This window comes from Ctenopharyngodon idella, chromosome 23 (genome assembly GCF_019924925.1).
Source record: "Ctenopharyngodon idella isolate HZGC_01 chromosome 23, HZGC01, whole genome shotgun sequence".
Classification (NCBI taxonomy): domain Eukaryota; kingdom Metazoa; phylum Chordata; class Actinopteri; order Cypriniformes; family Xenocyprididae; genus Ctenopharyngodon; species Ctenopharyngodon idella.
In genome coordinates this window covers 18,304,831-18,317,606 of record NC_067242.1, presented here as the reverse complement: position 1 = coordinate 18,317,606, position 12,776 = coordinate 18,304,831, and the positions used below count along the sequence as shown (strand labels likewise).

Here is a 12,776-nt window from a genome sequence, read left to right as displayed (position 1 = left end):
TCTTGCGGAAGTGTGCAGAGGCCCCCTGTTTGAGAAGCACTACTCATGATTTCAGTGCTATAGTGCAGCACTGGTGCAGTACCACCCAGAGAGAACAAAGAGCAGCCGCATCAGCCCTGCTGCCCACTCAGAACCCTAGGATGAAAAGCCTCTCCACCCATCCAGGACAAAGCCGCCTGTGAGATTACACCAGGACGGAGGGTGAATTCTGATAGCGTGGTGGGGTTGGTGAACCACACCGCTTTATCTGTACAGAATTAAGAAGATCGTTACAGCCGTGCGGCTCGGTTGGAGGCGGAGTCTGTGATGAAATGCTGAATACTAATGTCGAATGTGGTCTCCAGGGGCCATAAAGCACATGGCCATTTAATTACTTTTATCTTATCAGCAATTACTGCAAATTCACATAGTTTAGTGTGCACTGAGTGGGTGATGATGTGATGGGTGTCAGTTGCAGTGCATGATGCTGTAATATAAATTAATGTTTATAAATATGTATAGACACTGGGCAAAGCATCTTTCAATGTAAATCGATTGGATTCCTTTGACCGTTTTATTGCCTGCCAAGTGAAAACTCCAAGTCTAACTACTTAGGAAAGTAATACACATTTTCTCAACAAGCAGAATGATATAAGATATTATTCATGTGTGTGGAGTGTTACGAGTTATGCAGTAAGACTCACTAAAAATATAAAAAAAAATAACATTTCAAATAAAAATGCAAACAAAGTTAAATTGTTTCTCTGCTCAAAATCATCCTCTTGCAGAGGACTTTAATACAGCAAGATTCAGTATTGATCAGATCAGTCTCCTAGTCAAGAAAAATGGCATTGATAAGACTAATAGGCTGACTCAAGAAAACAGGAGGGATGGAGAGCAAGAGAGACAGAGACAGAGACTGCATGTGGTTTCTCGAAATCTCAAACTGCAGTATCATCAGCTTCTTTGCCAACTGCATATCAAATGTACAAAGTACAGCAAAGTACAGCATACTGCACATTTCCTCTGACACACTGCCTGACCTAAACGCATTTATATTATTTTTGGGCTTGTGTGTGTGTGTGTGTGTGTGTATATATATATAAAATATATGTGTGTGTGTATGTGTATGTATGTATGCATATAAAATAACTTTTTATACCTGTGATGGCAAAGCTGAATTTTCAGCATCATTACTCCAATCTGATCCTTCAGAAATCATTCAAATATGCTGATGTACTGCTCAAGAAACATTTCTTATTACTATCAATGTTTAAAACAGTTGTGCTGCTTAATATTTTTGTGGAAACTGTGATACATTTTTTCAGGATTATTTAATGAATAGAAAGTACAAAAGAACAATGTCTTTTGTAACATTATAAATGTTTTACTGTCACTTTTGATCAATGTAAAGCATTAACTACAAAAAAATGAGATTAAATCATGATTGACAGCCCTAATTATTACAAATTTTAATAATAAAAGCAATACAGCAGTACTATCACCCTGATGCATATACAGTACCTGAAGACAAATGCTGACACAATCACAAACACTATATGTTCAGCCAGATTCAAATACTCATCTTCCCCTTCAGTCTTAATGTTGCTCTGATTCCCTAAAACACAATTACAGTCCAGAGACACAGATAGCACACTCAGCTCAATGTTCAATTAGCCTGATTCATGAATACTGTACAGGCAACTTCTATCTGGATGCTTAAACAGTTTCTGCGACACAAATCTCTGCAGTGTTACCCTGCATCAGCCTTCGGAGAAAACAACCACCTGAACAACTAGAGAATGTCAACAGCCAATTCCTGTCACAGCGCTCATGGAGCTCACAGACTAACTTTCTTTTTTTTTTTCAGGTCTCCTTTTCACCATTCAAGAGTTCTTGTTTTGTATAACAAGCTGTCTTGATTCATTCTGAGCATGTAGGGAAGACAGACTGAGGTTGCCAGATCATCCACATACTCATTGCCCAGTAACACCCACTTGCTCTCTTTAGAATGAACATTTAATTCATAGTGTTTGATATGATCTAAATTCATCTCTGATTTTGCATTTCGACAGGAAAGTAATTTCCAGCATTTTAAAGCATTGTAAGTTTTACCGACATCAAGGATGTTCCAAAAGTTAGGCTTCCATAATTACGCTATCTTCTACCTTTATTTCAATACATTTGAAAAAATCTGTCTGTATCACATGTACAGGGCTCAACAGTATACAGATGCAAATGTACACATTTTCTGCAATATATATTTTTTTGTTGCAAATTCTGCTGATAGTCACCAAGCAGGGTTATTATTAGTTAACTAAATCTGAAACTAAAACCATTAAAAAAACATTGTTACTTAAAGTAAAATAAACATTAACCAAAATAAAATTAAAAAACTTCAACTAATTTTATTTCATGCCAAGGCAACATTTCTCATTTTCATTTAGTTAATAAAATAACTAAGACTAAGATAAAAAGGAATAAAAATTATATAGACATTTAAAAAAAAAAAAAACTATAAAATGACAAAAACACAACAAAATGACAAAAACTTTAACTAAAATCAAAATGAATACAGAAATTATATAAAAAAAAAGATTCAAAATATTAATAAAACTATAATAGTGTCACACTGATACTAACACTGTCAACAAGATGTTACTTATTTCTTATGTTATCCTTTAATTAGCAAAAATGTGAGAGTGTTGAAAGCATCATTGAGAATGTGTCAAGCTTGTTGAATATTTTTCTTGTAAAGAATAATAAATAGAATCTAAATAGAATCTAGAATCTTCTAAAAATAAAACTGAATAATTCTTTTGTGGTGAAACTATCAGCAGAACAAGTAGAAAAATCAAATTGGTCAGCAGAAAAAAAAAAATCTTATCGAGCCTCGATAAAACCTGCATGTAACCTTTGTGGAGAAAGGCAATCCCAGAATGCACAAATATGGATTTTTTGTAACCAATATTAGTGTGTGCCATGTATATTTATGTTTTTTTGTCTAATAACATACAGATGAAAACGTGGGACAGATCTGAAGACCCAAATTTATAGCATTTTGTTACCACAGACCCTTTTATCCCATTTAAAATTCGCTTTGGCCACTAAAAAAAGTCAAAAATCCACCAGAAAAAAGCATATCATCTGAGCACCTTTAGGACACAAATTTCAATCTACTATGATTTGGAACTAATTCTGGGAGGATGGTGCAGGTACAGACCACAGCTACATGACAATGCCATGATGGGACAATAGCAGATCCTCCTGAATACGATGAAGTAAATATTCCATGTCAAACAGTTTGCAGGTCAACCACACACATTGCCTTGAGCAGGACATGCTGAAAGAGTGTGGCTTATTCATGTGAAAGGGGTCTCCAGCCATAAATCATTGATGAGGCAGGTAGGGCAGTGGGCAGACAGCTCATGATTTCAGCATGAATAGATGTAGAGGCTCCAGAGACTCTGGAACCAGAAACACAGCATCCTCTGACAGACATGACTGATAGGACCTGGAGATTATGGGTCTGCGGACAGGAGGAAGATCAGAAGTTTTCTGATGGACAGTCCACCAGATTCTCCATTGTTCTATTATTGTGACTTTTTTTAAATTAAAAATGTAAAAAAAAAAAAAAAAACGCAGTGAACCAGGTAGATGATGCCACAAGGTTTTGGGTGTTTGTGTTCGGGTGTAACTGCCAGACTGAACGGTCTCCTGCTATTGGGAACAACAGCAGGTCACTTTACTCTTTTTGGCGTGTCAGCAGGCAGAGCTGAATTGAGCACAATGGGGTCTGGTTGGGGCCTCATCGGTATTCATTGAAGAAAGTGCATGTCTGTTACATGCCTCTGGGTAAAACACCTTTATGCGATTGTCTTAAAGCCACTGACATCTTTAGAGGGCATTCAAGGACACTGTGGACTGGCAGAAGGAAATTATATTCCTGACTTTCTGTATCCCAAGAGTACACTGAAAGTCAGGAATATAATTTGTGGATTGCCACACATTTTGTATTGGAATAATTTCTTCTTAAAAACTACTAATTCTTTGAAATCAGTTATGGTACACAGTTGCAATATGTATCTGCAATCATTTGTTTCACTAAGCAGATTATGATAAAAATGTAATGCCTTTTCTGCACTAGTATAATGCAATTCTATGTGAACAAGCGAAACAAAACATATAAAGATTTAATACTAAGTAATAAATTATTAATATTCTGCCAAACAGTATATGCACCAAAATCATATTCCCACAGAATTGTCTATTAGCACCACCTAGTGGCTGATCTAAGGCAATACAATACAGATGTTTTTAAATACTAATTTCTGCCTGTCTGCACCAACTTCTCTTACAAAAGCACATTTCCTTTTGATTTTTCTAAGGGTTTGAGTTTTTTTTAACTGTTAATGCAACACTGAGTGTTAAAAGATCAAAGGTAGACAGAAATACAGAAAATATTCTATGGATACTACGGAAACTAGAACACATGCTCTTGTTTCACAAACAAACTCACAAACTTTATGTATTATTAAGACGGTCAAACAAAAAAACATCATTTTTGAGGATTTGAGGCTACAGGTTTATCCAAGCCTGAGGGAAAGGAACAGAGGGCACTTACCAAAGACTTTACCCAGGAAGAGTGACTTGACCAGGGTGAACTGAGTGTCTGAGGCTTCAGGAAGGGTGTAGGTGACGGGAGGATAATGATCCAGCTATATAAAAAAAAGACAGGTAATATGGTATGAAAACAGAAAGATGCAGAAACTGGATTTTATGCATATGTCTATTGCTGGTGGTCAAGTACAAAATGCCCATGCATTTTTCCCATAGTGGGCTATGGTGCCATCTACTGGCTAAAAATGTAATCACTGATCACACAGTCATCAAAGCACTACATACTTTACAATTCACTCAGTTTTAATACCTGTTACTTCTTATATGTTTTCAGATTTGTTACATATTCAAAAATGTAATACATTTTACATAATGTACTATATAAAATAGATATTAAAATCATATTAAAATATTAAAAAGATATACTTTGTAATTTATTTTATTTCAATACCATTTTTAATGTGTACTACACATTAATTTCATACATATAATTTACTTGATATGATTTTTAATATATATTATAATCATAAATCCTAATCAATATAGCTCATTTAACTAGTATTATATTTCCAACATTAGCTTCCATGTGTACACGTAGAGTTTAAAAAGTTTAGGGTTCGAACCAGCATTAGTTTAAGGTGTATTTAGATATATTTATAGATTCATAAACAGCCACTTTCATTTATATATTTACACTTCAGTGTGTCAAACAATCTAGCTTGATTCTGTGTAATTTTAGTATTATATTTTTAGTATTATATCTACTATTATAGTTTCTATTAATATTTTGAATGAGCCGTTATTTTTTAAATGTTCAGTTTTCATTTTAATTATTAGTTTCATATTTGGTAATTCTGTTAGGTGATTTTGTCTTTTAAAAAAAACAAAAAAACAAGACAAATAAAATAACGATATATTTTATTTTTATTTAGTAATTTTAGTGCTTCAACTCCAACCTTTTAAATTTCTGTTTAGTTAAAGTTTTATATTTTATTTTATTTCAAATTTATTTCGATTAACAAAAATATTTCTAATAGTTTTAGTTGTACCTTTAGTGAAAAGATAATAACCCTGGCTTGATTTGATTTTTTTTCTTTAGTTCAAAGATCATGCTGATATGCAGTAAGGCTGCAACTGTTGAATGCAGCCACACACACACACACACACACACACACACACACACACACACACACAGTTTGATGACAGCTTTAATTAGCCCGTTACTGCTGATTCACTGGCACTCCTAATTAGCATGAGGCATCTCAGCTCCAGTATTAAAAAGAATTATTTCCGCTAAATTACTTTTTTGTGCTTGAAGATACGGCTGCACTCTCAGTCTCCTCTGTGTTGTGAAAGTGGCGCTCTCATCACTGCACAGTGCTGTGAATACAAATTAGGCTCCAACACAATAGCGTTTGTCTGACATATTTCAGCTCTAATTTGTTCCACTGATGTGGCGGACTGATAAATGCAAGCATGTTTATTCAGACGCCTCCCAGGTGCACTTGCTGGGTAAATCAACCAAGGGAACCCCCTCCTTCATCGCTACCAGTGGTCTCCAGACCTTATCCAATTGCATTTCTGAATCTCAGAAGACCTTGTGGGCTTGTGTTTCTGCCGCCGCTAATGTGGGATGGTGTGTTGCCTTTCGTCGACGGGATAATGTGACCAAATTAAATTGCTTTCAACCTGTTTACCTTGGAAACTAATGGGCAGCAGGGATGGAGGGATGACTCGGAGAGAGAGAGAGACTGTCCCCTGTGGTGCTGCGGCCCCATTCTGATGCTGCTAGTGCTAATGAGTCCTGCTGTGAGCCTATAATTAATCTCCATCCAACAAGCCGCCTATCTGACAGGGTCCCTCCTGCAACCCAGCCACCCAGAGAGGGGACACTCGGCCTGGGAGGCAATAGCCAGATCCCCCTGGGGCGTCCAACGCTCTGACAGAAAAACCTGAGTTATAGCTGCAACCCCACTGAGAGAATAACTTAAGAGAGTCACAGCTAACAAATACAGGAAATAGAAGAAAAAAGGAATAAAAAGATGGAAAAGATAGCATGAGTGTATGGTTAGGGTTAATAGACATAAATCATTCTATGAAACGAGTTTCAGAAAGGTGCATTTTTTGAAAAACTTAATTGCTCCTGCTCTTCAAAGTCATGGCACCCTGTCAATGTCATTCAACAATCAATTGTATGAAAATATATATAAATAAATAAAAGGAAAAAGAAAAAGCAAAAACTGTTTTTTTGCCCCCCTGAAAAACAGTTAAATGAAACAAATGATTAAATAATAAATTAAATTGAACTGCAAAAAAAAAAAAAAAAAATGAAAAAAAAAAGGTAAAGGTAAAGCTAAAAGGTAATTAAAATAGTGCAAGAATAGATATGAAATATATACTTTCCCACATAAAAATGAATAAAACCATAGAGTAGAATTTGGCAACTTGTTGAGCTCCTCTGAATGATGTCACTTCCTCTTCATTACGTCATTTAAAATGACAGCTCGGTTCTCAGATTTATTTTGAGGTAAATAAGCAGTGTTGGGAAAGTTACTTTTAAAAATAATGCATTACAATATCGCTTTACTTCCTAAAAAAAGTAACTAATTGCGTTACATTGCGTTACTTTTTATGAAAATCAATGCGTTACATTACTTTTTCTCACCTGGGTTGGGCTTACTTGTTTGTTTTTTAATAACAACAACAACAACAAAACATTTTTGGCAAATGCTAAGGCCCTTTCACACCTAAAGTGAAATCCTCAAGCTGAAGGAAATGCATATTTATGCCTGTACAGTAGAGGGCGCTGCTCAAACAAACCTTTCAGCTGTGCTGCCATTCTGGATCAAAGAAGAATAGGATACAAGAGAAGGAAGTTCAACACTCTTATTTCTAAATCTAATCAAAAGTAATTTTTTCTTATTAGTATGGTTGAATTAGATCATTGAAGGTCAGCAGCAAAGACAATCGTTAATAAAGTGAGATTAAATACATAAAGTATATTGGTGTAATTTAATATAGTTAATTATTACAGGTTTGCATAAAATTCTGAGATTGCATTTCACTGTTTTTATTAATTTTGAGGAACAGAGACGTGCACAGACATTTTGGGGGGCAGGGGCTCAAGTGGGAAAAAAGGGCACTTCTCAAAATTATTTATTTAAAAAAAAAAACCCCAAAAAAACCCCAAAACGTTAAATATATTAACAACTCTGATTTCCTTAATTTATTTTAATTCCCTCATACTCTCGCAACTGTTTTATACTCAACAGATTTCTACAAAATCAGTTCACACAGAGACCATGGTCTTTTTTTGTATTCACTAGGTTTATCACAAGAGCAGGCAACAGCAAAGGAAACACAATGTGCATGTTTTCTACGCTACTATTTTCAAGTATGTAGTGAACAATTGAGATTTTGGTCTATTTTTGCTTCCATGTCTTTTTACTCTAATGGAAAGAAAACTTTCAAAATACACATTTAGATTGTGTTTGTTTTAAGCCTACTACACCCGTCTCTTTGCATCTGTAGATTTTTTCTAAATTAACCAAAACAAGCTACTTCATTTTTAAAACACTTTAAGAGTCTATTCCCCTGAAATGTTATGTATTATAACAAATGCCTGCAGAGGGCGCCAAAAGCCTGGTGATTGTTGTTGTTACGCAGCACGATCAAATCCCTGTTTTTGGCCAAACAGCATTTAATTAAAAATATAATATTAATTTAAATAATAATAATAATAATAATAATAATAATCGGCCACTTCTTTGTGACAGAAATGCTACAGCCACTGTAATCACTGTAATCAAACATCAAAACATGCAAACGCAGAGCGAGGGCTTACATTTTTATTGATGTATTCTTCTGTGTAAGCGTAGGTTTAAAAAAGATAGCACTATGCTATGCTGTATTATGATTTTTAAATGTTTTTTAATAAATCGTGCATCCTTAGAAAAATGTCTAACAATGCGGTTCATGCATTCGCGTCTGTGGAATGCTCCACTTCCGGTATTAACACTTGACAGCCCTACAGATATCTTTACCATGGTTCAAAACGCACGGCATAGCACATTAAAATAATTGAAATTATAATGACATAAACTGCATTAGTATAAAATCAGGCAGATGCGTTGCTGGTGGACAAATTATTAACGTGGCGTTGAACATGTATAAATAATCTCACCCTTCAATAGCCAAAACTTTCATATGTTTGTGAACATACATAGGCTACCTGAAAGTGATGCACAGGATTCATCTTGGGCTTTTTTACATGCATTTATTTATTTTTTTCTATTTATGTTTATGTTAATATTAATATAGAATGAAAGCGCTCATTAATTTAAAAAAAAAAAAAAAAAAAAAAAAAGCACCCAGAAAAGGAAAAGGGCAGGTGCTCGAGCCCCCTTTGATGTCTATGTGTGCACGTGCCTGTTGAGGAATACTGAATGTTTTCCTGCATGTGAAATGAGTAAATGTATGTTCACATTTAGTCTAGAATTACAATAACATCATGTTCACACAGCACACACAACGCCTCTGCACTTTATTTCTCTCAACATGGGGACAGGAGAGCTGTCAGTCAAAAATGTGTGATAAATAGAATATTTTGACACATCAGAAGTTCAAATTAGATCCAAAAATTCTGCATACACATTTGATCGGAAGCACAGACAGCTCCTGTACTACTCTTTATTGGAAATGAATGATCTGTGGATTGTGGAAACCCCCAAAGTATTCATTAATCTAAATGAATAATACAACCCTAAATGAAAGAGTGCTCTGCTGTTTGCCTTAGGGTTGAATTTTTTTTTTTTTTTTCCAATAACTTCTAAAAGATCAAGTACATCTGTTTGCTTTGCCCACATGGCTGTTCTCTTAGTTATGTTTTGACCTTTCACTGTCTGATTCAAAAAGGGTGTGATGTTTCATTCAAAAGAAATATCACAGGCGTGGGTGTCTGGAAAGGTCAGCTGGACTGTTGTTACTGTCTCTAATCTCATATTCCTTTAGAAGCGAGCTCTCTTCTCTACTGAAAAATGCACAGGTGGGCAAAACCTGCATTACAAAAATCTAAAATGCAAGATCAGAATATGATTAATCAAAAAATCAAAAATAATTTAATGTGATCTTTGATCTTTTACTGTTTTAATAAATAAATATTCTGTGTGATCAAGTCTGTAGTAGAATATTCACTTATTTCTAAGTCAAAACTGAAATGTAAACAATATTATTACATTTAAAACTGCAAGTGAACATTTAATGTTATCCTACAAATGTCACTGTCCATCCTGGGAATAATTATGTCAGTGGATAAATGCAAGGATGAGTGATTAGAAGTCAAGTGTCATTTCATTTATAGTATGAGGGGTTCTAGGTAGAGACCAGCACTCTCGCGGGACAAGATCTGATGGGCGAGTGCAGGTGCGGGCGATAAGACACTCATGTGTATGGGTTGCGGGAGAATAACATGATTCGCAGGATTCCTGCAAAATAGAAATATCTAAAAGTAAAATTTTCGAAGACAAATAAATTGTTTTAATCTTTTGCACAAAAGCAACAACAACAACTAAATTAAAATAAAAATTATTTACAGGTGCAAGAATAGGCGGAGTTCGTGTACGGCTGGGCAATGGGCAATTAGCTTAGCCTTTCCTCTGCCTGCTGCTGCTTCTGATTGCTTTTAGAGGGAAAAGCTGCCCATAACTGCTGGTCTAAGATCAGTTTTCTCCTTAATAATAGCATATTGGCAAAACAGATTTGGCAAGTGTTCCAGTGCGCATCTGTGTTTGCGGTCTGAGGAGCGTCAAAGGTTTCTATTTACAATGTGTTTTTGCGGCGTTGAGCCACGTAGCCAATCCCAAACATATCTGTTGATTTCTTGAACTCAGTGGCCAATCAGAGGTGTTTTAGAATCCACACAACACTCAAAAGGCTGGAGTTTTTGTTCAGTGCTGAATTCTGCACGCTCGCGAATCCTTTCATTATAACAAACAAAGTGTAGACACGATGTAAATGAATGATTCATTGTGCAGTGTAGACAGCTTCATTGATTATAACAGAACTTTGTGAAATAGCGATTAACTAAAATGATTGACAGGTTTTTTAGTGATTATAAAGGGAGAGCTCTTTGCGCGCTTTCTTCCATGACCAATCACGCATGCAGCAGCCATATGCTTAATTTTCTGTTTAAATTTAGGAGTGTTTATACTGGAATGTACTTTTGTGTTTTATGTGGGCTCTTCATAGAAGAAAACGATTTTTATACATTCTGAGTAGGTGAGCTGTTTACTTACTTTTTAATTACTCTTTCCATTGACGGCATAATTTTGTTAATTCAGACTTATGCGTGGAACACGCATGTAAACAAGAGGTGGGATTTATCGCACAAACCAATCATATCCAACAATAACCACTTACATCCAATCATAGCGTGATGGAGACATTTCCTCCTCTCACGTGACTTTCCCCCATTCATTCTCAATTCTTCTTCTCCTTTAGCCTGTGGCCCTGTCAGGGACATAGGCCACCAACAAGCTTTCTCCAGACGTCTCGGTCCTGGGCCAATCGTTCCGGCTCCCCCCACGTGTGGCCCATCCTCCTCAGATTTGCCTCCAGATCACAGCACCAGGTGTTTCTTGGTCGGCCTCTCTTCCTCCTCCCTTGGGGGTTCCAGGTGAGGGCTTGCCTTGTGATACTGTCTGCAGGCCTGTGGAGGGTATGTCCAATCCACCTCCAGCATCTTTGGAGGATGTCATCTTCCAAGGGTTGCCGTTTCATTCGTTGCCACAGTTCTTCATTACTTATCTTGTCTGGCAAATGGATCTCGAGGATCCTTCTGAGGCAGATGTTGATGAAAACCTGGATTCTCTTCATGGTAGTGGTGGTGGTTCTCCAGGTCTCTGCTCCATACAGCAAGATAAGCTTCACAATGGTGTTGAAGACCCTGATCTCGGTGTTGATGCCTATCACAGAGGATCGGCAGACGTTCTTCAGCTGGAGGAAAGCTGCTCTGACTTTGCAGATTCTTGTTCTCACATCTGCATCTGTCCCCCCATTCTTATCAATTATGCTGCCAAGGTAAGGGAAGCTGTCCACTTCCTCTAGCGCCTCTTCTCCAAGTGTTATGGCTGTGTTGATCTTTAGTAGCTTGATCTTCTCTCTATTGATGAAATAGATCTCCAACTCCGAGACCAACAGACTGGTTTTCATAAGGGCAGGTCATGCATCGACCAGATTGCAACATTACATATCATCTTGGAGCAATCGCTGGAGTGGAACTATCCTCTCCATGTCAATTTCATTGACTATGAGAAGGCGTTTGACAGCATGGACAGACAGACCCTCTGGAAGTTACTGAGACACCATGGAGTGCCAGACAGATCACAAACATCATCAAAAACTCTTATGAAGGGATGACCTGCAGGATAGTTCATGACAGGCAAGGCTGTTTACGATCGCCCTTCCTGTTCCTGCTGGCAACAGACTGGGTTATAAAGACATCTACAACCCAGAATCGAAACGGCATCCAGTGGACAATATTGACACAACTGGATGATCTCGACTTTGCCGATGACCTGGCCCTTCTCTCTCACACCCAACAACAGATGCAGGAAAAGACCAGTATAGTTGCGGATACCTCAGCAATTCTGAGAGAGAAGATCATTCTCAATTACCCCCACAAAACCCACCGCACGATTTAGGGTGTCTGTTGATTCCCTATGAGCTGAGAGGAGGCATGAGAGATGCGGACTCCTGCTTTAACTTCACCTGCGGGTGTCAATGTTGGACAGTGTTCCTTCAGAAAAAACAAATGACTTGTACACTTTTTAATGTCACATTTTGTAATATTTGCGTTGTTTTATATTTTTGTAATATGGATTCATTTTTCATCCTATTTTTTGCGGAGGCACTGCCTCCCTTGCCTCCTCGGAGAAAACGCCCCTGATATATATATATATATGCACATTTTAACAAAATCTTGATGTTGAAAAAAAACCTTGTTATTGTTGAAAAAGCATAGTGGACAATTGGAAATGTATTAAATGTCATCAAAGTTCATGTTATTCGTCAATTCCAACAAAACAAAAGGACGTATCTGTAATTTTGAGAAAAAAACCTAATTTAACAGCCCTTATACACCTGCTGGGCTAATTAAAAAGAACTCATCAGACTTGGAC

General features: G+C 36.6%; 1 protein-coding gene across 1 annotated transcript in view; it reads right to left on the bottom strand.

Annotated features, from left to right (window-relative positions):
- Window positions 1–12,776, bottom strand: part of cntnap2a (contactin associated protein 2a) — a 394,941-nt gene that overhangs the window by 20,768 nt on the left and 361,397 nt on the right. Inside the window, exon 21 of the mRNA XM_051882071.1 lies at window positions 4,604–4,697. Coding sequence (XP_051738031.1) covers window positions 4,604–4,697 — 94 coding nt within the window. The remainder of the gene's footprint in view (window positions 1–4,603; window positions 4,698–12,776) is intronic.